The sequence below is a fragment of the Carcharodon carcharias genome (genome assembly GCF_017639515.1).
Source record: "Carcharodon carcharias isolate sCarCar2 chromosome 27 unlocalized genomic scaffold, sCarCar2.pri SUPER_27_unloc_18, whole genome shotgun sequence".
Classification (NCBI taxonomy): Eukaryota; Metazoa; Chordata; class Chondrichthyes; order Lamniformes; family Lamnidae; genus Carcharodon; species Carcharodon carcharias.
In genome coordinates, this window is record NW_024470633.1 from 109,313 (window position 1) to 136,026 (window position 26,714).

General features: G+C 43.8%; 2 protein-coding genes across 4 annotated transcripts; one reads left to right on the forward strand and one right to left on the reverse strand.

Annotated features, from left to right (window-relative positions):
• The first annotated feature begins 4,538 nt into the window (after positions 1-4,538).
• Positions 4,539-9,508, forward strand: LOC121273824 (zinc finger protein 774-like). Of its 3 annotated transcripts, XR_005942081.1 has the most exons (3): positions 4,539-4,577; positions 5,005-5,100; positions 7,303-9,508. XR_005942081.1 is itself a non-coding variant. In XM_041180975.1 (2 exons), the coding sequence occupies exon 2, from the start codon at positions 7,412-7,414 to the stop codon at positions 8,111-8,113; it is 702 nt and encodes a 233-aa protein (XP_041036909.1). In that variant the 5' UTR covers positions 4,553-4,577; positions 7,303-7,411; the 3' UTR covers positions 8,114-9,508. The 3 variants fall into 3 exon arrangements, 2 of the variants coding, with proteins under 2 accessions (XP_041036909.1, XP_041036907.1); XM_041180975.1 differs by lacking the exon at positions 5,005-5,100 and having other exon boundaries at positions 4,553-4,577; XM_041180973.1 differs by lacking the exon at positions 5,005-5,100 and having other exon boundaries at positions 4,557-4,702.
• On the reverse strand, positions 9,467-14,838 carry LOC121273823 (zinc finger protein 180-like). The gene is made up of 2 exons (XM_041180972.1): positions 14,625-14,838; positions 9,467-13,291 (listed from the first exon to the last, which is right to left on the reverse strand). The coding sequence occupies exon 2, from the start codon at positions 12,938-12,940 to the stop codon at positions 11,912-11,914; it is 1,029 nt and encodes a 342-aa protein (XP_041036906.1). The 5' UTR covers positions 12,941-13,291; positions 14,625-14,838; the 3' UTR covers positions 9,467-11,911.
• Between the last annotated feature and the right edge of the window lie 11,876 nt (positions 14,839-26,714).

Sequence of the window (26,714 nt, forward strand, 5' to 3'; positions counted from 1 at the left end):
AATGGTTAGATACTCAGCTGTCTGGATATTGTCCAGGTCTTGCTGCATTTGGTCATGGACTCCTTCAGTACCTGAGGAGTGGCGAATGGTGCTGAACATTGTGCAATCAGCGAACATCTCCACTTCTGACCTGAGGATGAAAGGAAGGTCATTGATGTACCAACAGAAGATGGTTGAATAGAAGAGGGAACGAAAAACAGATAATTAATTGGTAGCCCCAGAAATATTTTAAATCTGGAGAACACAGGGTTTTAAAAAATCATTTATATGCTACAAACAGTAAATCAATGCGTAAATAGAGTTTTTGCTACCTCTTGTAAAATTAAAAATGGGCCATTCACAGAAATATGCTTACAGTTTAAGTAGAAATGTTGGAAATGGTATGTTTTTGCAGAAAAAAGTTTTTTTTTGTTTTGTCGAACTGCATGCTTTGCAGAAGAATCTTTGCTCTTATCACCGTGTAGAATCCTGCATTTTTTTTCATTTTTACTAATGGGAAAGAAAAACATTGAATCAACAAATACTGAAGCAATCTGTGTTCCTCGTTGTAATATTTGCATTCATTGATCATTATGAATCTGTTTTGGTTGGTGGGGAATTTCTGGTTACTCTTTTGTCAATAAGCTCTCTGTTGTGGCCCTATTTCTGTGCTAATTTACATAAATATCCGGCTTGTTTTGCTGCGAGTTTACTGCCATCTGCTTATTTGTGTTGCCTCATATATATCTATTTTAGGAAAATCGCGGCTGCTCGCCATGAACACAAACAGATTCCAGCGTAATTATTGTTATAAGTGCCGTTCGGTGAATTGATTCAAGAAAGGGACTGGTGCCATTGAGTTGAGGTATTATTTCTTTTCAAATAATAGGTGAGCTACAGGTTGAGAGGAAAAACATGGTGCACATAACACCAGGAGAGGCAAATAGCAGCAGAGTTAAGAATAGTTGAGAAACAGGAGGAAACAGACTGGAGGTAAATTCCGAGATATTTTGAAATGTTTGGCAGAGCACGTGTGCAAGTGCACGTAGTGATGAATGGAGTTTGACTGCAGACAAAATCGCCATGTGGGGTTCTGCTATGGTGGAAGGAATAGGGAACTGATTCAATACCGGCTTGGATTAAAAACTTAATAGCTATTTCCATTATGTATCAGCAATGATGGGGAATGGAATAAAGAAGCAATGTTGGGCAAATAAAATGTTAAAGCGCTGGGGGGCGGGGAGAGGTGGTGGCGGGTTGGGGGGCGGGGGACGGGGACGGTGGGGGATGATATCATTGCGTGCTCAAAGATGGATTCCATTTGGTTAACGTTAAAGAGCAAAAGAGGAACTGCTATGCTAGGATGTATACTTCAGACCACCAAATTGTTGCAAGGAGATACAAGAGCAAAAACAGAAAATGCTGGAAAAACTCAGCAGCACTGAAGAAGAGCCATACGGACTCGAAACATTAACTCCTTCTCTCTCTCCACAGATTTTGCTAGACCTGCAGAGTTTTTCCAGTATTTACTGCTTTTGTTTCAGATTTCCAGCATCCGCAGCATTTATGTGTATCTTAGATAAAGGAGGATATCTGTATGTTATTACTTTAAAAAAGAAGAAAAAAGTACAGAGTGTTGATAATGGGAACCTTCAATTATCCTAATTTAGACTGGGATATGATCTATACTACTGGCCAAGAGAAGGGGTAATATTTTGAATTGAATGCAAGCACGACTTTACAGAATCAGACTTTTAATGGCACAGAAGGAGGCCATTCGGCCCATTGTTTCCGTGCTGGCTCTCCAAGTGAGCCTTATGACCTAGTGTCATTGCCCTGCCATCCCCGTACTCCTTCACATTGTTTCTATTCAAATAATCATCTAATATTCTCTTGAATACTTCTATTGAACCTGCCTTCACCAGACTTCCTGGCGGCACATTCCACATAATCAGTGTCTTTGTTCCCTCGCCCATTCAGTATGAAAACAGTGCTGGATCTGTGTCTGGGAATGAAGTGAGGCAACTGGAGCATATTTCAGTGGGTAAAGCTTTGTGAAAGAATGACCAAAATGTCAAGTTTAGAGAGATTATGGAAAGGGGACAAACTCAATAAAGCGCAAAACAAAGATAAACATTAATGAGTTCAGTGGGGATTTGACCCTGGCGCGTTGGAGTGAAAACAAAAACTGGCAGCAAAAGGGTAATTGTGGAATTGGAGGACTTCAAAGCGAAGATGATTCTGGGAAATTGGAGGCACATTTTTACGAGGTGGAAAACAAGGGAATTCAAAGGCAGAGTTTCGTAAATAAGTAGATATATAGAGGTTAAAATGAAATGAGGAAAAGGCAGTTTTTGACAACGTTCTTTTCATATCACAATAGAAAACCAAGCTGAATCAAAAAGAATGTAGGGGTAATCTGAAAACATGAATTTCAGGGCAGTGTGGCGGGGGTGAGAGGGAGTTGGTGTGAAGTTGTTAAAACGATTTCATGGCAACATTTAACAGCCCCACCAGAATCAGTGGAGTGAGGGTTGAAGCTTTGCCTCAGCTGCAAATCTTATACTTGAGAACAAATACAGTGAAAAGCTTTAGAAAGTTGATGTGACTTTTATTTGTGACTCAAAAACTTGGGTATTTTGTAAATGCTGCTCGGAGGTTTAGTGACCAGGATACAATCTACCTGCGTTTCCCTGAGCCAGTGCTCGGTGTATTGGGAGGTTTGGCCCGGGTTGATTTTCTGCTTTTCCCTGTCTCACTCACTGTGGAGCTGAGGAAGAGAGATTAATTGATGGCTTTGTTTGAATCCAATAATTTCCTAGATTTCTAATGGGTTCGATGAAGGTATTTAGTAGGCTCAAATCTTTTCTCATTATATGTGTTTGTGTGTTTGCTTTTTGTGTGGGTAACAGTAAATCTGGCACCATTTTGGGGATATTATTTTGCAGGCCAAGTACCCGGTGACAATGCGGAACATGTGATAATGAATACTGATGGAGGGAAAACAGTAACAGCTTTGCCGCTGGATGGTCTTGAATCACCAACCTTTCGATAAACAGGCAAACACTCTGACCAATTGCGCCACAGAGACTTATGAAAGGTCAGCCAACAAGGTATCCCTACCAGAGTGAATGTGAGTCAAATCTTGAGGTTGCCACTACCCAGATGACTATCACTCTCTATCAGTTTTATTCTTTCAAAATAAAGGATGGGACATTCATTATGGTTATATGGAAACAGTCCAATCTGATTCCTTCCTCAATGTGATTTTCTTTTTTCCTTCTTGAGTTCCCTGATTACACCAGGCAGCATCTTTGGATTGAGAGGCAAAATTAACAGTTCAGATGCAGTGCAGTTCTGATGAAAGGTTACAGGCCTGAAATGAAAACCATGTTTATCTCTCCACAGACGCTAACAGATTTCTTGAGAATTCCAGTATTTTCTGTTTTTATTTCAGATAGCCAGCACCTGCACTATTTTGCATTTCTTTAACTCCTTAGTGAAACATATGAGATGCTGAGGGGACTTGACAGGGTTAATATGGAGAGGATGTTGCCTCTTGTGGGAGAATCTAGAACTAGGGATTACAGTTTAAAAATAAAGGGTCACCGATTTAAAACGGAGCTGAAGCAAAGTTCTTTTTCTCTCAGAGGGCCATGAGTCTTTGGAACTCCCTTCCTGAAAAGATTGTGGAAGAAAAGTCTTTGAATATTTTTAAAACAGAGGTGGATATATTCTTGGTAAGCAAGGGGGGGATAAATTATCGGGGGTAAGCACAATATAGATTTTGGGTTACTTTCAGATCAGCCATGATCTTATTGAATGGCGGAGCAGGCTTGAGGGGCCGAATGGCCTACTCCTGCTCCTTGTTCTTATGGACGAACCCATTACCAGTAGATTTCGAGAACCATGTCTGAGCTGAAAACATATAGGTAAACTCAAACTGTAAACAGATCATTCACCAGCTGGAAATGGCAAGGGATTCACTCATCATCCCTTGTACTGACACAGCAACACAGTCTCACTGGTGCGAGGCCATTCAGATACTTTATGAGTGCAAAGGGCTTTATTCAGTTTGCCCACATGTTAACACTCCAACTTGAAAAGTTCATAGAGTTTGATCCACAGTCAGGGCATTGCTACTGGCAAGAGGCATTTAATGTTCCATGTTTGGGAGTGAAAAAAAGGCACCTGCTCACCCCAACTGCTGAGACTCCACTGGGTTCAGGTCTAGCTGTGGGGCTTTGTTCTGCAGTTCATTACATACAGGAGAGAATTATATGGTGGAGACCAGACCAATCTGGTCACTGCATCGATTGATTCAATAATTTTATATCTTGCCCTCTTGGCATCGTATTCTGATTACAGGACATAGGTTTCTGTTGCACATTATCACCTTTGAATGACGGGTTGGTCACCCAGTATTCACTGCGGAGCAGAATGTGCCCTATCCCCATTAAAGCTTCCTGCACATGCGCATTACTCTGTGTGTGTGTGTGTGTGTGTGTGTGTGTGTGTGTGTGTTTGAAGCATGCGCATTGCGGTCTGTTTCATGAGCATGCGCAGTGCTGGTCTGTGACTGAAGCTGCTTATAGCGGGTGAGTGAATGTCGAGCGGAGCAAACTAACAGAGTTAGTGGGTGTGTGAGGAGGAATGGAGCCAGCGGTGTGGGCAGGGAGGCTTCATAAAGATACAGTGCAGGCTGCAGACCCCAAATAACAAGGTACCTGGTCTCGTGTTTACAGAGAACGGGCCCAAAAATTCTGGATTTCTCCTTTCGTCAGGCCCAGTGTAACGGCCGCCATCTTTATAGGGGGCAATATGCAGCAGGGCGCATGCGCGGTCATCCTGGTCCAGGTAGCAGGAGGAAAGAATGATGTGAATTTCTATCCTGGACTGACAGGATGGATTTTGGAAACTCCTTTTACAGGGGATTAGAAGGGGAGGATTTACACACAGCAAACTCAAGCCAAGAGAATCCTTTCAGAATTTCTGTCATGGACTGACAGTGTATTCCATTTACAGGATTTTGGAAGAGGAGGGGAAACTCAAGCCAAACAGCACATCAACATCTGAAAGTCACTTGATTCCTCAGCTCCTTAATATCATCAGCCTTTGAATGTAAGCATTGAGTTCCAGGTCACTACCAGTCACCGTGTAAAAAATCTCTTTCTCACATCCCCCTTGTGGATCTTGCCTAAAATCTTAAATCTCTGTCCCTTAATCCTTTTATAATCAGCTAATGGGAAAAGATTTTATTTAACTACCCTATACATAACTTTCATAATCTTGTACATTTCTTTCAAATCTCCTCTCAATCTCCTTTACACCAAGTAGGAAAACCCCAGTTTCCCGAACCTAACCTTACAATTAAAATCCCTCACACCTCAAATTATTCTGGCAAATCTACTCTGCATCCCTCAAGGACCCTCACATCCTTCATAATGTGTGGTGATCACTGATTTGCACCGACACAGATGTTCTTGTGTCCATGTGTGTGACATCATCACACATCAACAATTACACTGTGACATCATCACTTATTGACAATTACACGGTGACATCATCCCGCTCCCTGGGTATTTCCTCAACTGGGAGATTTTTCTTTGACTCTAGTGCTTCTGTTTTCTTTCTAGTCGCAGGCTCCAGCAGGAAAGTCTAAAGTTGGAATGAGTGAAATAGTTTCAGAGGTTAATATTTTTGAGTATTCATCTACAATTGAGACCTTTATTGTTGTTCTCTGTTATCTGTGAGATTTCAATGGCTCTGGGGCTGGTGTGACTCCTTTACTGTGGATCTGAATCCATGTCCACCTGTTGCTCTGTTTTACCTCTGCCATTCCTGATCACCTCTCTGCCACTGTCTAACTTCTCCTGCCTCTAATACCGGGTGTGTTTTAACTATGTTTAGTACTCTACTGTAACTTCTGCCAACTCTCTCTAAATGAGATGTCCACTGCTGCCCATCCCCTGACCATGTGCTGCTGGCTTCCCAGCTTTATCTTCCTACAGTATCTTTCAGAGTCAGAAATTGTTTTTCCTGTGCTATAGTCAATTTCTCTCCCACTCTGAGCTTATATTGACCATCACATACTGCCCCCGCGAAACGTTAATTAATTAATTCTATTGTGTGATAGAATGCTCCAAGGTGTTTCACAGGAATGTTAGAAAGCAACGTTTGACACTGAGCCACCTGAAGAGATATCAGGGCAGATGAACAAAGGTCTACTAAAAGAGGTAGGTTTTAAGGAGTATCTTAAAGGAGAAAAGAGAAGTTGAGGTGTTTAGTGGGGGAAATTCCAGAGCTTGTGGCCTTGGCAGCTGCTGGGAGAGACACCAAAGGTGGAGCAGTTAAAATCAGGAATGCTGATGAGGTCGGAATTAGAGAAGTGTAGATATCTTGGAGGATTGTGAGGCTGGAGGAGATCACAGAGATAGAGAAGGAAAGACCTTGCACGAATTTAAACTAAGGATGAGAAATTTAAAATCTAGGTTCCCCTTAACCAAGAGCCTTTGTAAGTCAGTGAGTACAGGAGTGATGGGTGAACAAGACTTGGTGCGAGTAAGCACAGTTCTGGATTACAGGGGTGCTGAATGTGGGAAGCCGGCTGGGAGTTGAGACTAGAGGGAACAAAGGAATGGATGACAGGCTTAGCAATTACATAAAGGGATATGGGGATAGTGTGGGGAAAAAGACATTGATCGGATTGAATGGTGGAGCAGGTTTGATGGGCTGAATAGCCTACTCCTATTCCTATGAACAGTCTGGTTCAGTCTCAGTCAGTTCCCGGGAGAGGGATGGAGTTGGTGTCTAGGGAGTGGAGGTTTTAGCTGGGACTAAAGACAATGGCTTCAGTCTTCCCAGTAATTAAATGGAGGAACTTTCTGCTGATTTAGTACTGGATGTCAGACAAGTCAGGATGGTGTATGACTTGGAGGGGAACTTGGAGGTGATGGTGTGTCACATACACCTGCTACCCTGGTCCTTCCGAGGGTGGAGGTTGAGGTTTCTGGAAATTTTGTCAAAGTTTTTGTTGTGTTGTTGATATCCCTTCACCCCCTGTTTCTCCCATCTCTCTCTCCCTCTCCTCCCTTGTGGACCAGAGTCTTGTGTAGGCCCAGAGCGGGTGGCAGGTTCCCTCCCCTGAAGGACATTAGTGAACCAGTTGGGTTTTTATGACAATCCAGCAGTTTTCATGGTCACTTTTTCCTCGTGCCGTCCCCACAAATTCCCAGATTCATTCAGCTCAATTTCACAACCTGCCTTTGTGTTTTTGTGGGTTCTCTCTCACTCCCTTTTTTCTGTTTTAAATCAATTTCACAGGGTATTAGAAGGGGAGGATTTACAGTCAGGAAACTGAAACCAAACATCACATCAGACTTTGATGGAGTCGCCCATTCTATCGTAACCTGAATATCATTGGATTTTGAACATGGAGGGAAAAAGCACTGTTCACAGTGGGGAGAAACCGTACACGTGTTCTGTGTGTGGACGAGGCTTCAGCCGATCATCTGACCTGTCAAAACATAAGCGCAGTCACAATGGGGAGAAACCGTGGAAATGTGGGGATTGTGGGAAGGGATTCAATTACCCTTCCCTGCTGGAAATTCATCGGCGCAGTCATACTGGAGAGAAGCCATTCACCTGTTCCAAGTGCTGGAAGGGATTCACTCGGTTGTCCCACCTGTTGACTCACAAGCGAGTTCACACTGGGGAGAGACCTTTCACCTGCTCTGAGTGTGGGAAGGGATTTACAGATTCATCCAACCTGCTGACACACCAGCGAGTTCACACTGAGGAGAGACCTTTTAAATGTCCAGACTGTGGGAAGTGCTGCATAAGTTCTGGGAATCTGATGTCCCATCAACGTCTTCACACTGACGAGAGACCGTTCAGGTGCTCTCACTGTGGGACCGGGTTCAGATGGTCATCTCACCTCACTGAACACCAGCGCAGTCACACTGGGGAGAGGCCGTTCACCTGCTCAGAATGTGGGAAGGAATTCACTCAGTCATCCCACCTGCTGACACACCAGCGAGTTCACACTGGGGAGAGACCGTTCACCTGCTCCGAGTGTGGGAAGGGATTCACTCAGTCATCCCACCTGCTGAGACACCAGCGGGTTCACAAGTAACTACAGTGATTGGATGTTGTTGTGAAATTCCATCCGGGACTAACCATGTTCATTTGGGGCTGTTTCTGCTGATGTTAGTAAACTACAGCCCAGTTATAGTGGTTGATATTCTGGATAAAAGTCAGATAAATCAGCTTTATGTTCAACTCACCATGTGTCAAGTCTTTTTAATATCTCAAACACAAGTTAGTTCCTTTTGAAGGGCTCTCCCTCTCCCCTGTCTCCTCCATCCTCACCTCCAACAACAAGTGTGAGGAGCTCATGGAGCTTCTTTGTCACTAAGATTGAGACAATCCGATCAGCTGCCTCTGCTGCTTCCCTCCCTCCCACTAGCCCACCGGGACAAACTGTCTCTAAGGTTTCCTCTTGTCTGAGCCCTGAACCCACATCTTTCTCCAGTTTCTCTCCCATCTCCCCTCATTCTTTCTAAGCAAAAGATAGAGAGCTATTCCTATAATATTCAATACATTTCTGAAGATTTTATAAGGTTAATTAGACAGTGATTTCTTACAGATCTCCCCACCTTGAAAAGGGAATATCCTGATTGACTTCTCACAACTGATTTCTGACTAACCTATTTCTAAGCTCCGAGCTTGTTTTCCTAATTTCTTGAAGACAAACTGTAGATAACATACTAAAACTGCCAGAATGATCAGAATCAGCAACACAAATCCTTGAGCTGCCACCAAGAATAAATGTCAAAATGTGATAACTATCGACTTAGATTCATCCTCCCCACCTGCTGATCATCCCACACAATTCTACATTTTTAGCATGTGGTAAATACATCTGGTTCAAACAAAAGTTCATGCACGGACTTTAAAGATTCTCCATCTCTCTGTTCACCTCCATCCACCTTGTGGATATTTTCTAAATCCAGATTCTATTTCCCCCTTCACTTTAACTTTAGTCCCTCTGATAGGTACCAGTGTGTTTAATTCAATGCTGATTGTTTTATAGTTAGTTTCACTATGGAGTGTGTGTTAATGTCTTGATGATTTAAAATGTCTCATTCAATTTTCCACAATAATCACTTCATGTTGTTCTGTTGTCGAGTAGCTGAGCATGTCTGGGACCTGTTCTTCAGTGTAGGGTCACCATGCATTTCCACATGTTAATTACACCACATGGAACATATCACATCTGCACAGTCACGCTGTATCCCAATATCATGCTGCATGTGCCAACCTACGCAAGTTACTCTTGGTCTTTCAGGTGATCTTATCAAAATATCAATGGGGTGTCTGCCTGAAGATCTTTGCTGATCTACCCCTGCATGGTTCTGGAGTCTCAGATAGTGGCCAGACTCTCAAATTCAGTTTCTTTTAAAATACAGAGACAAGGACACAAACATCACCAAGAGAAATCTCTGTTTACTGGTCTCATCTACACTTCCCTGACTTTCACTAGAATGTACATGTACATTAGATTGAACTATTCCATTGAACTATACCCAAGTGAATTATACCATTTCCCAATTGGTGGTGTGATTTTCTCTATCTTTTATTCTAAATATGTCATTCCATGAATTACCATTCGATCTCATTCAGGAAAACTCAAGGAACTTTACTGTCCCATTTAATACTCTCATATTATGGTGTTTGTAGATCAGAGACACAAGTACAGATACTTGCAATCAGATTGCAGATCACTCCCATATCTCCTGTTCTCAGACACTTTGTCTTGAACAATAACAAATGGGATGAAGCCAAATCTTTAAAAAGCAAAGCCTTTAGTTTAAATTGTCACCGTGCTGTCAGTGGAAAGGGTTAATTTCTCAGCTTGTTAGCAAAGGGGCTGAAGAAACATTCTCAAATGTGCAAACTTGTGACAACTTTATATAACGTCATTTTCAGATCAAGGATGAACCAAACCCGATTTCAATCTTTATTTTTCCAATTCTCTTGATATTTTTCTCAGCTTTTCCAAAATGTTATTATTTTCTTCTTCCCCCAGGCACCTTTCCAAATGACGGTAATAAAACTGAAGAAAAATAAAACTGAAAAAGTTCACTTTCACAGGCAAAAGGAGCTTCAACCTTCTGAGACTGAAAAGAGTTAAAGAGGGTGGAGCTTCCCACAGCTTGTGAGCTCCGGAACAGAACCTCAAGGCTGAAGCTTATCTTTAGGGAATCAAACTTTTCAATGTCTTTTACAATGGTACAAGTTCATTGTGATTCATACTTAAAGGTTTACTTTCACTCAGTCATTATAACCTTTCACTTTTCTCAGCACAGAAGCTGGCAGCATTTTAGATTCAATCCCAATTGTAAACTTCTCTTGTAGCTGGCGTATGGAGAAGATCATGTCCACTGTAGATCTGCCAGCACAGAAACCGCACTGTGCTTCTGGATACACTCGGTCTGCAAGTAGATGGAGTCTTTTAAGCCTGACCCTAGTGAAGGTCGTCCCTGTGATACTGAGGAGTGAGATGTCCCTGTAGTTGTTGCAATCTCCTCTGTCACCTTTCATTTTGTATAATGTGATCATTCTTCAATCACACACGTGTCATGTGGAAAGGATCCTACATCCCAACAGAGAAGGAGGTGGTCATGAAGCTGTGATATTAGATGGGACTTTCTGGGCTTGAGCAATTCAGCTGGAATTCCATCCTTGCCGGGTGTCTTTCTGCTTGCTAAACAATTAATGGCCTTTTTGAGTTCAAATGATGAGGGTCCTCATCCAACTCAAACCATGACAGGAAGCTGCAGGGACTGGGAAGTATCTGTCTCATGAGAGTACAGCTCATAGTTCAGTTCAACCCAGCGAGACATCTGTTTACTTCTGTCAGTGAGAACTTCACCATCTGCTGATTTCAGGGGGTAACTTTGGTGATGGTCAGACCAAGCGCCCACCTGATCCCATCATACACAGCACGCAGATTTCCATTGTCACAGGCAGTTTGGATTTCTTGACATGGGCGATCCAGTGTTTATTTGCACAGTAGCTCCCTGTCTTTTACACAACTGTCTCAGCTACTTTCAAGTTACACTGTGCTCTAGCTGTTGGGTTTATGTTGTAATCGGGTAGGCTTTGCTTTTTGCTTCAATGACAGATTCATCTCTGCTGAGTAGGTCTCAAACCAGTCTTTGTTGTGGTTCCACCTTTCCCAAATGTTGCTACTGCTGTGTCAGAAATGATTGAACTCAGCCACTTCCAAGATTCAGCAATATCAACATTGACTGATGAAGCTTTCATTGATGAGCCTATAAAATACTTCACTATTTTGTTTATCTTCCTTGATAATTTAATTACATAACAGAGGTGTCACTGTGAGTAATGTGCAAGTGAGTCAGAATTGTCAGCAAGGATTAATCAGCACTTTCTAATTGGAGATGTTAATCAGTGGAACCTTTCAGACACTGAATTGTAGAGTTCGTACCAAAGATCAATTTAGGATTGAAGTAATAGTTCCTAATTTTGTTGTAATTTAGTTCCGGTTGAGAACTCTTGAATTAAGGGGTAGGATCACAGATGGTGCTTTTAAAAAGGGGCACTGCAGTCCAGAAAATCAGTGACAGCTCCAGAATATTAAACTCCAGCCAGTTAAACGGCTGTTAACATCAGCAGGAACAAACCTAATTATTGTCAGACTATCAATCCTGGACGTGATTAACAGCAGCAGAAACTGCAGAATCCAACCCTGCAGTCATTTATGAATTTACAGGTGAGTCTGCAGGTTGGAGGACCTTGTGAATCCCTTTCCACACACGGAGCAGGTGAATGGTCTCTCCTCAATGTGAATTCGCTGGTGTACAGTCAGCTTAGATGACTGTCTGAAACTCTTTCCACAGATATTTCAGCTGAATGGGCTCTTCTCAGCGTGAATTTGTTGGTGTGACTGAAGGCTGGATAACCAAGCAAATCCCTTCCCACACGCGGTGCAGGTGAACGGCCTCTCCCCGGTGTGAATTCGCTGGTGTCTCACCAGATCAAATGACTGAGCAAATTTTTTCCCACACACAGAACAGGTGAATGGCCTTTCCCCAGTGTGAGTGCGCTGGTGTACAGTGAGGGCAGAAGAATGTCTGAACCTCTTTCCACAGGAAGTGCAGCTGAATGGCTTCTCCTCAGTGTGAATTCGCTGGTGTTCAATGAGGACAGATGACTGTCTGAAACTCTTTCCACAGGTACTGCACCTGAATGGACTCTCCTCAGTATGAATTCGTTGGTGTAACTGGAGGCTGAATAATCGAGCAAATCCCTTCCCACAAACGGAGCAGGTGAATGGTCTCTCCCCAGTGTGAAGCCGCTGGTGTCTAACCAGGTCAAATGACTGAGTGAATCCCTTCCCACACACAGAACAGGTGAACGGTCTCTCCCCAGTGTGAGTACGTTGGTGTACAGCGAGTGTGGATGAATGCCCGAAACTCTTTCCACAGGAGGTGCAGCTGAAAGGCTTCTCCTCAGTATGAATTTGCTGATGTGACCAAAGACTAGATGACCGAGTGAAACCTTCCCCACACACAGAGCAGGTGAACGGCTTTTCCCCAGTGTGAATGCGCTGGTGATTCAGCAGGCTGGCTGACTGAGTGAATCCCTTCCCACACATGGAGCAGGTGAACGGTCGCTCCCCAGTGTGAACTCGCTGGTGTGTAGTGAGGGTGGATGAATACCTGAACCTCTTCCCACAGTAAGTGCAGCTGAAGGGCCTCTCCTCAGTGTGAATTCTCTGGTGTAACATCAGGGAGGTTTTCTGAGTGAATCCCTTCCCACACTTGGAGCAGGTGAACGGCCTCTCCCCAGTGTGACTGCGTCGATGGTATTCCAGCTGGGATGGATAAATGAATCCTTTACCACAGTCCTCACATTTCCAAGGTTTTTCCATGGTGCCAATGTCTTTGTGTTTCTACAGTTGAGCCGATCAATTGGAACCTTGTCCACACACAGAACAGGTGACAGTTTCTCTCTGCTGTGAATGGTGTGATGTTTGTCCAGGCTGTGTAACTGGTTAAAGCTCCTTCCACAGTCAGTGTGCTGAAACACTCTCACTCAGGTATATGTGTCTCGATACTTGTCCAGTCACATTTATATTTCAATTATTTTCTTGGAGACAAAACGGACGAACATTTTCCCTTCCACCTTCAAAGGTCGATGGTATTCAGGTTCTGGATAACCAATTGGCTCAACCAAGATGTTTAGTTTCAGTGCACATCTCCAAATCCTTCCTTTCTAAGACCTGTAAAGAGAGGTTACAAAAGTAATCACTGTAAGTACAGCATAGGAATTCAGAGCAGACAATTCTTGTTTTTACTTTCTCATTTCCCAAAGCTGCGAACCCTTGGCCCAAACACACTCCCATTTCCCTCGCTAAATTCCAAACCCATCATACCATCTCCCCCATATATTTCCTCCACTCCCAGTTTTCTCCCTCCATCTGCTCTGGTTCAGTTCAGTTCTCAAACCCCTGTGTGCAGAGTGAGAATAAAATCAATGAATGAATCACTTTTCTCCTGGTCACTGGGACCCTGAAGCCCCGCCTACTCTCGTTTCACCAGGATAGCCGGGCATGCGCAAAGCTCGCTGCTGAAGCAAGATGGTGGCCATTAACCTGGGCCTGTTCGTGGTGAAAAGCCCCAGAGCTGCAGGTTCTTATTGGGAGTTTCCTGCCTCCAGCAGGTGTTTCTGAATCCTCCCCACCCACATCCTAGGGTTTCTGCACTGCTCTTGCTCCAGCTCAAAATGACTGGGGAGTGATTGACGGCATCTCTGGCTCCAGCTCCGGCCTCCCCGGCTGCACTGGAGAGGTGCAAAGTAGATTCACCAGATGTAGCCTGGGCTGGAGAGTTTCAGCTATGAAGAGAGACTGGATAGGCTGGGGTTGTTTTACTTAGAGCAGAGAAGGTTGAGGGGGACCTGATAGAGGTATAGAAAATTATGAGGGGCATAAATAGGGTGGAAGTGAAGAAGCATTTCCCCTTAGCAGGGCTGTCAATAACCAAGGATCATCGATTTAAGGTAAGGGGCAGGAGGTTTAGAGGGCATTTGAGGGTTTTTTTTCCCCAAGAGGGTGGTTGGAGTCTGGAGTCTGGAACTCACTGCCTGAGGGGGTGGTGGAGGCAACAACATTTAAGAAGATTTAGATGAACACCTGAAACGCCACAGTTTACAGGGTTAGGGGCCAAGTGCTGGAAAATGGGATGAGAATAGACAGGTGCTCGATGGCCGGCACAGACACGATGGGCCGAAGGGCCTGTTTCTCTCTGTGACTCTGACCAATAGGAAGGGGGAGGGTCTGGAGGAACGAGCGGCAGCAGCTGGTCCTCCAGCCAATCGGAGTGAATGAGGGGCGGGGCTGAGCCCTCCGTGGCTGCGCATGCGCCCCGCCGCAGACTGACCCCTATAAAGATGGCGGCCGTTGACCCCCCGGCCTGTCAGCGGGAAAACCCCGAGCAGCTGCCGCCAGTTCAAACCCGGACCCGGGATCTTCTTACTGGGGGTTTGGGGTCTACACCGGGTGTTTGTGAACCCTCCTGTCTAACCCAGCCGCCGGCTCCATCCCTCCCGCTCACCCGGTAAACAGCCGCTGCCCCGCTCGGTGTGACCGCGGGACCGGGAGTTTCCTTTGGGGTTTGAGGCCTCCCCTGGGTGTTTGTGAATCTTCCCCACCCGCTCGGCCGCCTCCATTCCTCCTACAATCGGCCGTTTCTCTCCGGTTGTGGAGCGGAGATAACCGCATCCCCGCAGTTGCTCATCCAGATTACGCATGCGCCAGCGTGACCTGCGCATGCTCCCTTCTCAACCCATCACTGCGCCTGCGCGGGATCCTCTGTGGAGAAGATAGTGCACATTCTGCACCGCAGCGAATGCTGGGTAGGAACCCCGCCATGGAGAAGGCGAAATCTTAACTGGATAATTATATTTTCAACTCAGATTACAATTGGAGCCATGGAGATAATATACAGAATTACTAAATAATTTGTTCCAGCAATCCATGTGCCTAAAATCTCCACCACAGTTCTGTTCTGGGAGTAACCAACAGCAGAACAAACCCCAACAGTTGCATGTGAACCCATTGGAGTCTCAGCAGCTGAAGTGAACGTGTGATTTAAAAAAAAATAATTGTACATATTGGCCCAATGGCTTCATTGTCTTCGGATCGCAAAACATAATTTTCTATTCAACCACGTGAGCTTTTAATGGCAGTGATCCTAGAATGTGCCTTATCCTCACTGCAACGTTTCCCTGTGCAGGCGCAATACCAGACTCTGCCAGGAGCATGTGCGTTGCGGGGTCTAACTTGAGCAACAGAGTGTTGCGCGAGTGAATGGAGCCGGTGGGCGGTTAGGAATGAAGGGGCTGAGTGGTAAGGGAGCAACGGGGGAGGGGGCCAAGTGAGTGGGGAGGACTAGAGGCGACCAAGTGCTTGGGGAGCAGTGGTGGAGAGGCATGGCGGCAGGTGAGTGGATGTTGAGGCTTTACAAGCACCAGTGGAGTCCACAAACTCTCAATAAGAAAATCCCGATCCTGGGTTTGCACCAGGTGGTGCAGTGGCTGTTTATTGGGTGAGAAACTGTCCAGTGAGGGGGGAGGGACAGAGCTGGTGGCTGGGGTTAAATTGAGTGTGTGGGGGAAGCAGATTCAGTTGTGGATTTCAAAAGGGAATTGGACCAAAACCTGCAGCATGTCCAGGGAAAGGGCAGGGGAATGGGACCAGGTGAGCTAGTTTCCAAAAGATTAAAAGGTCTCCCATTTTAGACGAAGATGAAGAGTTTTTTTTGTACACTCGGGGGTTATTAGTGTGAGGAATGTTAACTAGGAAGCATTGGAGGCTGGGTCATTGAATTTATTCAAGGCAAAATTAAACAGATTTTTGCTAGACAAGCGAGTCAAGGACTATGGGGGGAGGGGACGGAACAGACAGACAGGAAAGTGGAGCTGAGACCACAAGATCAACCATGATCTTATTGAATGGCGGAGCAGGATCAAAGAACTGAAAGGCCGATGTTCCTCTGACCAGGGCTGAATGGCCTCAAGATGTGGTGTTGTCTTGGCTCTGATTTTTTGGAACTGTGACGGGCTCGAGCAACAAAATGGTCTATTCCTGCTGCTACTTGTTATGTTCTTATTCAGCACCAGTACCACTCAAGGCAATGGTTACTATCATATTGCCAGCAGTAGCATGTTTGAGTGGCCGATTTAGGCTGCAGCTTCTATTGAGTCATGGATTTGAATCTCATCACTGCCAAAGTTTCTGTTGGTTCGTCCTTTCAGAACGTTTCATCAAATCCCTTAGGATAAGCTTGGGGCGTTGATATATGAAGTGGTTTGTCTTGGTAGGGAGAGCAAGGGAGGCTGTAGGAATTGCAGGGTAGTGGGAATAGGTGGGGCTGAATGCTCTCAGTTTCTGCTGTAACATTTCCATGATTTTACATGAACAACATTTTTCCAGTTTGAGGTCTCCAGTCAAGGCTGAGTGATTAAGGCCATGGATTGGAACTCCACTGGGATCTGCCCATGCAGGTTTGCATCCTGCCGATTGCACTGCTCAGTGTTCTGTCCTTTTGGAACCCCCAGGATTAATTATTGGCTAAATGGAGTCAGAACCTTCCGGACACTCCCGTCTGTTTTTCCTGCTTCACTTCTGTGTTCCTTCTTTCCTGTTCATCCATAAGCATTCACAGAATCTGCAGTCAGAAATGGAACAAAGCTGAGCTACTTAGTGGCATCCTTGCTTTCTGAGAGTTTGCCAGTCCTCAGCGACAAACCCTAGCCCGCTGTCACTCTCGGTGTATATGTCTGTGTGTGTTCATAAAACCATAAGACATAGGAGCAGAAATTAGGCTATTCAGCCCTTTGAGTTTGCTCCGCCATTCAATCATGGCTGATAAGTTTCTCAACCCTATTCTCGCGCCTTCTCCCTCTAACCTTTGATCCCCTTACCAATCAAGAACCTATCTATCTCGGTATTAAATACACAATGCGTGTCTGTAAATGTGGTTCAGTTCACTGAGGGGTGAACTCATTTTTACCGTCACAAACTTTATTCACTTGCATCATATATCTTCACAGTAAATGGTACAAAGAATAACAACAGGTTTAGAAGTTGCAAGAGAGGATCGACGTTTTCTGTGTTTATTTAAGTAGAGACTGCTTATTGATTCAGTGCCCATACGTTACACAGCGGAGGAAGATTGAAAGTTTCACTGAACAACATTTGAACAGACAGTGGATCCACTCGGTATAATGGTGTGTTCCAATTTGGTATATGAAATCAGAGAATCAATTTCTATTCATTGCTTTGAACCCAATCTTTCTAATAGGTTGGATGTTATGCACAAGTTTCCTCCATTTTCTAGCTTTATTTGGAATGAATATTCATAAATGTATATGTGTGGGAACCTACTGATTAACAGCAGAACTGGCAAAGTTTGGACAAGATTTCCTTGTAGCCAAAGGGCACAAAGCAGAACTATGTCGGTAATATAAGAGAAGCAGGAAGAGAGGGAGTCTACCTGATCTGATGTAGTTTTAAACCATTAAACCTTCAGTTGGAAGCTAATTTCATTCAAAAAGTATGCGATAGAAACACCCTAATTGTTCAGATTCGGTGCTTTCACCGCCTGGGCTCTATTCCCTGTCTTGATGTTGTGCAAAATGTCGTAACTAGCACCCAAATTATGGTTTGGAAAAGAATCATATTAAACTTGAAATCTTCACTCTGTTTCTCCCTTCATATTTGCTGTCAGACCTGCTGAGAACTTTCAGCACTTTCTGTTTTTATTATAACATGAATTAGTGTCTTTATCATACACATGAACACAAGAAATAGGAGCAGGAGTAGACCACAGGGCCCAAAGAACCTGCTCCATCAGTCAATTCAATCATGGCTGATCTTGGGCTTCAACTCCATTATCCTGCCCATTCTCCATATCCCTTAATTCCCCGAGAGACCAAACATCTGTCCATCCCAGCCTTAAATGTATTCAATGATGGAGCATCCACAAGCCTCTGGGTAGAGAATTCAAAGATTCACAACCGTTTGCGTGAAGTAATTTCTCCTCATCTCAACCCTAAATTGTCGGCCCTTTACCCTGAGATAGTTCCCCAGTGTTTTAGATTCCCTGACCAGTGGAAACAATCTCTGTGTCCACCCTATCAAGCTGTCTCAGAATTTTGTAGGTTTCAATGAGATTACCTTTCATTCTTCTAAACTCCAGGGAATAAAGCCCAATTTATTCAGCCTCTCATCATTGGACAACCATCTCATTCCAGAGACTAATTTAGTGAAGCTTCTCTGTACCGTCTCCACTGAAAATGTATCCTTTTATAAATATGGAGATGAAAACAGCACACGGGATTCTCGATGCCATCTCACCAAAACACTTCTTTAAAGACCTCTTTATTCTTGCTCTCCAATCCCCTTGTAATAAAGGCCAATATGCCATTGGGTTTCCTAATTTTCCATATTTCTTGTACACACACACTTTTGAGCATTAGCACATTCACTTTCTCACATTTGAAATGCATGCTGCTGTTCTAATGTTTACAGCAAAGTGAACATATTTACACCTGCTTACCTTCTATCTGCCATCTTAGTGCCCACTCAAATCATTTCCAAGATCTTTTTACAGTGTACTCCTCAAAGGTTACTTCGCCACTGAATTTCAGCTATAGGCCCTAGTGAGAATTGAACTCACAACCACTGGTTTATAAGACCACTACTCTAACCAATGAGCTATGAAGCCACTTGCTGTGCTTTACTCACAGTAAGTCTCCTAGTGGAATGAGGATCAGGGCAAAGTTCTTCATGGATGATATTTGATAGACCGGGAAATGTCTGAGATGGAGATCAGATAATTAAAAGATGTGACATGAAAACGGCAGAATTTGATGTGTGTCAGTTGCTTTCACTGATGACTTTCTGCCGTGGTAATGTGGTAATGATTTCACTGCCGACTGTTTACACTGACATAAATATCACTCCTGACCAATCAATAGCAACTGCTCTTTGAATGCAGCACGCCAGGCCGAATGGCCTCTTTCTTTGCTGTAACTGTCTATTATTTTATGTCTCCCAGCATCATTTCCCAGGTTCCGACATTTTATTACATGCTATGGAAATGTACTTTCTTGCATCCTCACTTTTGAAGTCAAGGCACTGAGCAAACTCAAAGTTTTTCTTTAATTCCAGCACAGGGTTTGGAACGAGACCAGTTGAACAATACTTTTTTGGTGCCAACCCTTCGCTGCAGCTCGCCCCTTCAAAACAGTGGCTGTCATTACCCGAAGATGTCATTCATAATAAAATCCTGTAGCAGAAACTTATCTCTGGTGAAAGTATCTGAAAAAGGGCAAATGCGGCGTAGATAAAGCACGTTGCAAGGGTAATAGATAGCTTTCTCTCTTAATGTAGAGGTGAGGATCCCGCTCTTTCACCATGGACTCGATTCCCGGCCAGGCGATGAAGGTTTATTGATCTGGTACAAACTGTTAAAACAAGCCTGATTTACTTATTGATTGCAAACTGAAACACACAACAGCTCCACCCGAATCAGTGGAGTGAGAGTTGAAGTTTCACATCAGAGCTTCAAATGTCACACGTGGAACAGCTTCGGGAAGAAATACAGTTCCTGATGTCTGAGGGTATCAGTTTGAGCTTTTTGCATTTACACATTCATTCTCTCGATGTGTCCATTGCCTTAACCACTCGACCACAAGGACTCGGTGTCTGTCTGTTTAAATGTTGCTCAGTGAAAATTTCAATCACCCTTCTCTTTGCAGCGTGCAGACACTGAGTAGCTGAATAGTGTCCACCCAAAAATGCTGGAACAAAATTCCTCTTGAACCTTTTCAACCTGTTTTTATTTTCTCTCTACGATTTTAATATGAAGCCACAAAACTAAGGTGAATAAAGTGTGGATGATGAAAATGAAGAACTGAAGCACATTGACACACACAGCTGAACACACACTGACATGTACACCGAGAGTGACTGAGGCCTAGGGAGAGAAAAACACCCAGAAAGAAAGGATGTCACCAAACCGGCTAAGTTTTGTTTGATTTCCGTCTGCAGATTTTGCAAAACCTTGCAGATGAATAAGAAAGCGTGGGAGTTTTTGTTTGATTCTATTTATCTGATAACTAATCCTGTTGGCACTGGTTAAAATCAGGAACAACGAGAACCGCAGTCAGCAAACCAACATTGGGGAAACCCCGATGGACGTCAGGAACATCGTCCTCAACTCTCATCCACGACTAATAGCAATTCCTTGGGTAAAACATGTTCATATGAAACCAGAGGTGGCTATAAACTAAGTCTTTATGCCCGTCGTGTCTGTGCTGGCTCTCAGGAAGAGCAACTAAACCAATTCCACACACTCGCCTTTCCTTCACACCAATTTCTATTTACATTGTCTCTCCTCGTTCGCCCTGTCAAATGAAGGACAACAACCAGCCCGACTCCTCGTATTAAACTGGACTTGTCCCTTGCTCACCCAAAGGGAATTCCGAATGTACCCGAAAGTGGGAAGCAGCTGAAAACTTGGGAGCGGCGGGAGTCAGACCCAATCCTCCAGAGACTGAACCTTAATCCAGCTCTCCAGTTTATAGAGCAAATGGAATTAGATTGTAGACAGCAGCTCAGAAATAATAATGACCTGCTTGATCAGAATAAAGTTCTTCTGTAATTCGATATGAAATCAATTGCATAAATAAACAATGATTGTATCAAAAACTTTATGAGGAATCCTAGTCCAACTCTTCATGTCATTGGGTCAGAGAAACTTTGGTAACTAAGGCAAACTGTGCCTGTGTTCTGCAGAAACTCCACCTTCACGCGAGAAATGGACAAAGATTGAAAGGGGGAAAACTCAGGTTTTAGTAAAGACAGAAGGAATTTGAGACAAGTTGGTTAGCTCTTTAAAAATAGCTGGCACAGATACGATGGGGTGAAGGGCTTCATGTTGTAGTAAAAACAGGAAATGCTGAAAAAACTCAACAGGTCTGACAACACCTGTGGAGAGAGAAGCAGAGTTAATGCTTCGAGTCGGTCTGACTCTGAAGAAGAGACATACGGACTCGGAACGTTAACTCAGCTTCTCTCCCCATAGATGTTGCCAGGCTTAATGAGTTTTTCTCAGCACTTCCTGTTTTTATTTCAGATTTCCAGCACCTAGATTATTTTGCTTCCATCTTAGGGCCTCTTACTGCGCTGTGCCATTTGATGATGACATTGTTGATCAGTCTGTCTCCAGCATTCCTAATGAGAACAGCCGAATTCCATTTCTTCAAAACAAAGACCCAAAGTGCTGCTGCATGACGTCACCGTTTAACATTCCAGACAGCTCCATTGGGCTCTTTACAGCGCAGGGTTTATAGAGGCGAGTGGGGTCATACTCGCTTCACATATGATGCAGCTGCGGTTTGAAACCTGGCAAGAGCATTATCCAAGCATGCTCATTTAAGTGTGAGTGAATGTTCAATAATTTACATTTGTTGTTTAAAATGAACACATGGGTTTGAACCCTGCCGCCTGAGGATTTATCATTTTAAATAGGAGAAAACCTACCCAAACACACCCGTATTTTCTTATTCATTTGTCAGCATTCAGGAGGTGGCGTAGTGGCATTGTCACTGGGCTAGAAATCCAGAGATAAAAGCAAAATACTGTGAATACAGGAAATCTGTAATAAAAACAGAAAATGCTGGAAAAATTCAGTATGTCTGGCAGCATCTCTGGAGAAAGAAACAGAGTTAATGCTTCTATTCCGTATGACTCTTCCTCAGAGTTCTTTGAAAGCAGCACACAGGGCCAAATGGCCTCTTTCTTTGCTGTAACTTTCTATAATCTTATGTTTCCCAACACCACAGTTACTTCTTTCACAGTCATTCAAGGTACTTCTTGCAGTACATCTGCTGATTAATATAAGCTTCTCACAGCTCTGCTTTCTTCACATTGAAACCTGGTGTACAAATATGAACATTTCAACGCTGAACAACGTACACAAGACTGGAAGGAGAGTGTGACTGTGGATAATCGGCACTGTGCATATTCCTATAATCAGCACTTGGGAGAATCAGGAAGATCCTGGTGTCTCTATACACTGTTATCTGTAAACCGATCAATGTTGTGTTTTACATTTGTACCAGCTGACTGTGTTTGCATCAAACTTCTACCTGGACCGGCAGAAAGAGCTGGAGGTGAGGCAGAAAGAGATGTGATATGAAAGTGCTTTGAATTTGATGTACATCAAGTGTTTTCCGTGGTCAATATCTCTCCTGTGCTGCCTTGCAAGTTTCACAGGAACTGCAGTGCAGGTTGGTCATTATTTGTTTGTAAGAAGCGGGGCGAACCCACAACCCTGAAATTATTGTTTTCCACATGATACCTCAGCTTGTTCTGAATTTCAATTTGTAGAAGGTAATCGACCTACAAAAGCCCCAAGGTTGCAAAACATTCCTCTCAATCGTCAATAACATCATTTACATCTTCCACTTCTTAGCTGCACCTCCTTCCAAACATTGCAAACTCCTCTTGCATTTTTCATCCTCACATTTTTTTCTGTAACATTTTCATCTGAAGCTGCATAATTAATATGAATTAAGTTAGTGATGGTAAAAATTTGTTCATCCCCTCGGGGAACTGGAACACACACAGACATATTCACCGAGAGCGACAGAGGACAAGGAGGTGTCTCTGAGGAGAGACAAACACCAAGAAAACAAGCATGATGCCAAGTTTTGCTTCATTTCCACTGCAGGTTTCATGAATATCTTCGGGAATGAACAGAAAAAGGAAAACGCCCCTGTGTTTTGATGGATTTTATTCCATTTAACCGATAATTAACTCTGTAGACACACAGTTAAGTCCAGAAATAACAAAAAGCGGGAAACCCCATTGCCTTAAACACTCGGCCACGATGACTGGCCCTATGGACAGGTTAGCATCATTGGTATAAAGCTATAGATAGCTTGAGCAGAGGAGGAGGACATTCGACGCATCAGTGAATTCAAAACCCCGCCTTTTCCCCACAGCCATTTATATTTTTATTGTGTCTCCTCATTCTTCCTGTTAAAGTGAAACACTGCACACACCTGCTTTAACTGTGAGTTGGCACTTTGTCGATCAATAGGGCAATTTTAGCAGCATTGGGGTTAGAAACCAAGCTTCAATAAAGAATAAGACCTTAAACCATCAACAATCACTACAGCTGCACTACCGAGCTCAGGATGCTACTGCCCATCGCCTTGGTTGGTATTGATACTGAAATAGAACAGAAGCAAAGCAGCAGCAATAGGTCATAAGGCCCCACAAGCCTCCTCCGTCACTTAATAAGATCATGGAGGACCCCCAGCCTCAACACCAATTTCTCACCCGAACCCGATCGCCCTTCATTCCCTTAGAGTCCAAAAACCAGGAGAATTTTTTGACTTTTTTTATTCCATTGATCCAATAGTTCTGTGAACACCTGGTTGAAATCAACAATAATAAGAAGCACAGTCGATAAGATTGGAACTTTCCTGGGGAAACCCCAGTGGATTTTAAGAGCATAATTTTCATCACTCAGACACGATGACTGACCAAGGCCCCAATGCTTTCCACTCTATCATCAATAACACCATTCACAGCTTCCGCTTCTCAGCTGCACCTCCTTCCAAACATTGTGATCCTTTTTCCTCAGGATTTGTTTCTGGATTTAATGTTTAGCTGCTTTGTGACCTCATTTTGAAATCAGAATCACTTCAATATCCAACACAATTTGAATGACAAACCTGACGGACAAACAATGGAAATGTCATTCAGTAACACAAATCCCATGGTGCTCATTTTCAGATTCACAACAGTGAACTTTTCAATAAAATGAATGAATTTTACAGTGAAACGATTCAGAAAGTTGGTGTGACTTTTATTTGTGACTCACTCACTCGGGAATTCTGTAAATGCTGCTCGGAGGTTTAGTGACCGGGATATAATCTACCTGCATTTTACCGAGCCTGTGCTCAGTGTATTGGGAGGTTTGGCCCGGGTTGGAGTATCTCGCGTTCCAGGGATGGGCAGTAACCCGCTGACTGAAGCTGCAGTCGCTGCTTTCTGCTGGCAGCGGGTGATTGGAGAGTGCGGGGCTGGAATATTGCTGCTTTGCTGCTTTTCCCTGTCTCACTCACTGTGGAGCTGAGGAAGTGAGAATAATTGATGGGCTTGTTTGAATCCAATAACTTCATAAATTTGCAGTTGGTTAGATGTTGGCATATGGTGGGTTTAATTGTTTTCTCATTATATTTGAAATGAATATTCAAAGAAAATCCGCTTGCCTGGGAGCTCACTGGATAACAGTGGAGCCGCCAACATTTTGGGGGCCCTGACATTCAACTCAAGTGCCCAGTGACAACCGGGAACTGAGTGACAATGAACACTAATGGGTGAGACCACCTTGGGTGGTCTAAAACCACCAATCTTTCAGTTAACAGCTGAACGCACTGACCAATTGCACCACAGAGACTGAGAATGAGGGAGTTAAAGCTTCTGATTGCTGCTCCTGGAATGAGAATTGATCTCTCAGTTTCACATTTCCAAAATAAAGGTTGGTACATTCATTGTGCATACATGGAAACAGTCTGATCTCACCCACTGCTGACACATCCCTGTCATCAGCTCTCCTACAACCTGTGCCGCCTCCCTTCGAGCCTTTCATTGTCTTGTCTGTTACCAAGTATTCTGATTGTCCTGAAGCCAATATTAGGTTTGAATTCCTGATGTGCAGAAACGAGAATCTTTTCAATGTCTCAGATCACTGATAACATCAGAGTCAATGTTCCAGTGTCTTTAAGAAGGGAAAGGTGCCTTGACTGTCTCTGGTCAGTCAGACATTTCACCCTTCATTCTCCCCTGATTCCAGTTCCAAGAGTTTCTAAAGATTCACAAAGCTGGAGACTGGGTTTTCTACTTTGGTTCTTTCTTCATTTTCCCACCTGCCAACTGACAATATTTTCTAAAATCTCATCTCAATCCTCCGCCTTGCAGCATGTCCCGGGATGAGGAAATTCAGTTTTGTGGAGAGATTATAGAGACCGGGTTTGTTCTCTTTAGAGCAAAGATTAAACAGAGATTTTATGGAGCTGTTCAAAATGATTGGTGTGGGGGTGGTGGGGAAGGGAGGTTTGATAGAGCAGATAGGGAGAGACTATTTCCATTGACAGGGGTCAGTAACTGGACGAATGGGATTTAAGATAATTAAAGAAAGACAAAATTGCATTTGTATGGCACTTTTCCCGAGCAGTGGGCGTCTCAAAGCGCTTTCCAGCCAATGAAGGACTTTTTGAAGTGTCATCGTAGTCGTGATGCAGGAAACATGGCAGCCAATCACCGCTCAGCGAACTCCCACAAACAGCAACGTCATAATGAGCAGTCAACCTGTTTCAGGGTTGGAACTGTGCTTCAGGCAGTGGCTTTAAAATCCATTACCTTCTCGCCGCTCAGGTTCAACTCACGCTGATATGCTTCTCACCTTTCATGACTTTCTCCATGTCCCTGCTGAATTGATTCGGGATGAAGTGGAATAAAAACCTTCCACCTCTGGATCCAAATCATGTGCAAAATGACAAGAACACTTTGCACTGATTTTACTCAGTCCCATGACATCAGAGGGAAGAAGGTGGATTTTGCTGGAAAGGGTTGTGAGATGATCGAATGACTGTGAAGGCAGCTGCAGTGGGGATGGAAATTAGACAATTATAGAAAGTTACAGCACAGAAAGAGGCCATTCGGCCCAGCGTGCTGCTTTGAAAAAGCAGTTGTGATTGGTTGATCAGTGATATTTTTGCCAGTTTGAACAGCAGGAAGAAAAATCTGTCCCATTCCCACCCACATTTTGCACCATCATCCCTTTAGTCTGTTTCTCTCTCGTGCCTTGTAACCTATCACAGTCCTTCCCTTTTGTCCTTTCACTCCCCTCCCTCCCGCCTCTGGACTTGTTTTCCACCTGTTACATCTCTGGCTTTTCCAGCTCTGATGAAAGATCATCCAGCTGGAAGATTAACTATGTTTCTCACTCCGCAGACACTGCCATTCCTGGTTTCATTTAATAAGGAATTCCCATTCATTGTGATAGTTCACACAGCGGGAAGGAAAAGGTTTTCCCTGGCTGGGAATTGAACCTAGGCTGCGGTGGTGAAAGCACAAAATCTTAAGCATGAAACGCTCTGGCTTCCAGTTAAGCAGAGGACAGTTTTCACTCAGAAACCAGCAACTGTGATATTAACAAAGCGGGATGGAGAAAGACTCAGTTTGAGCAGTGAAACTGCTGGAGGAATGGAGATCTGGGGATCATCCATAAATGCAGCAAAGTTTAGAAAAGAAAACAGTAATGTCCAGATGGGGCTTGAACCCACATCCCTCAGGTGAAAAGTCTCAGGCTTTACCAACTGAGCTAACAATGCTAAAGTGAAAAAAAAGTGTTTTTTCACCTGGAGCCTCAGCTTGTTCTGAATTTCAAAGTGTGGAAGCTAATCAATCTACAAAAGCCCCAAGGTTGTAATGCATTCCACTCAATAATCAAGAACATCATTTACATCTTCCACTTCTTAGCTGCACCTCCTTCCAAACATTGCAAATTCCTCCTGCATTTTTCAACCCGATATTTTTCTCTGTAAAATTTTAACAT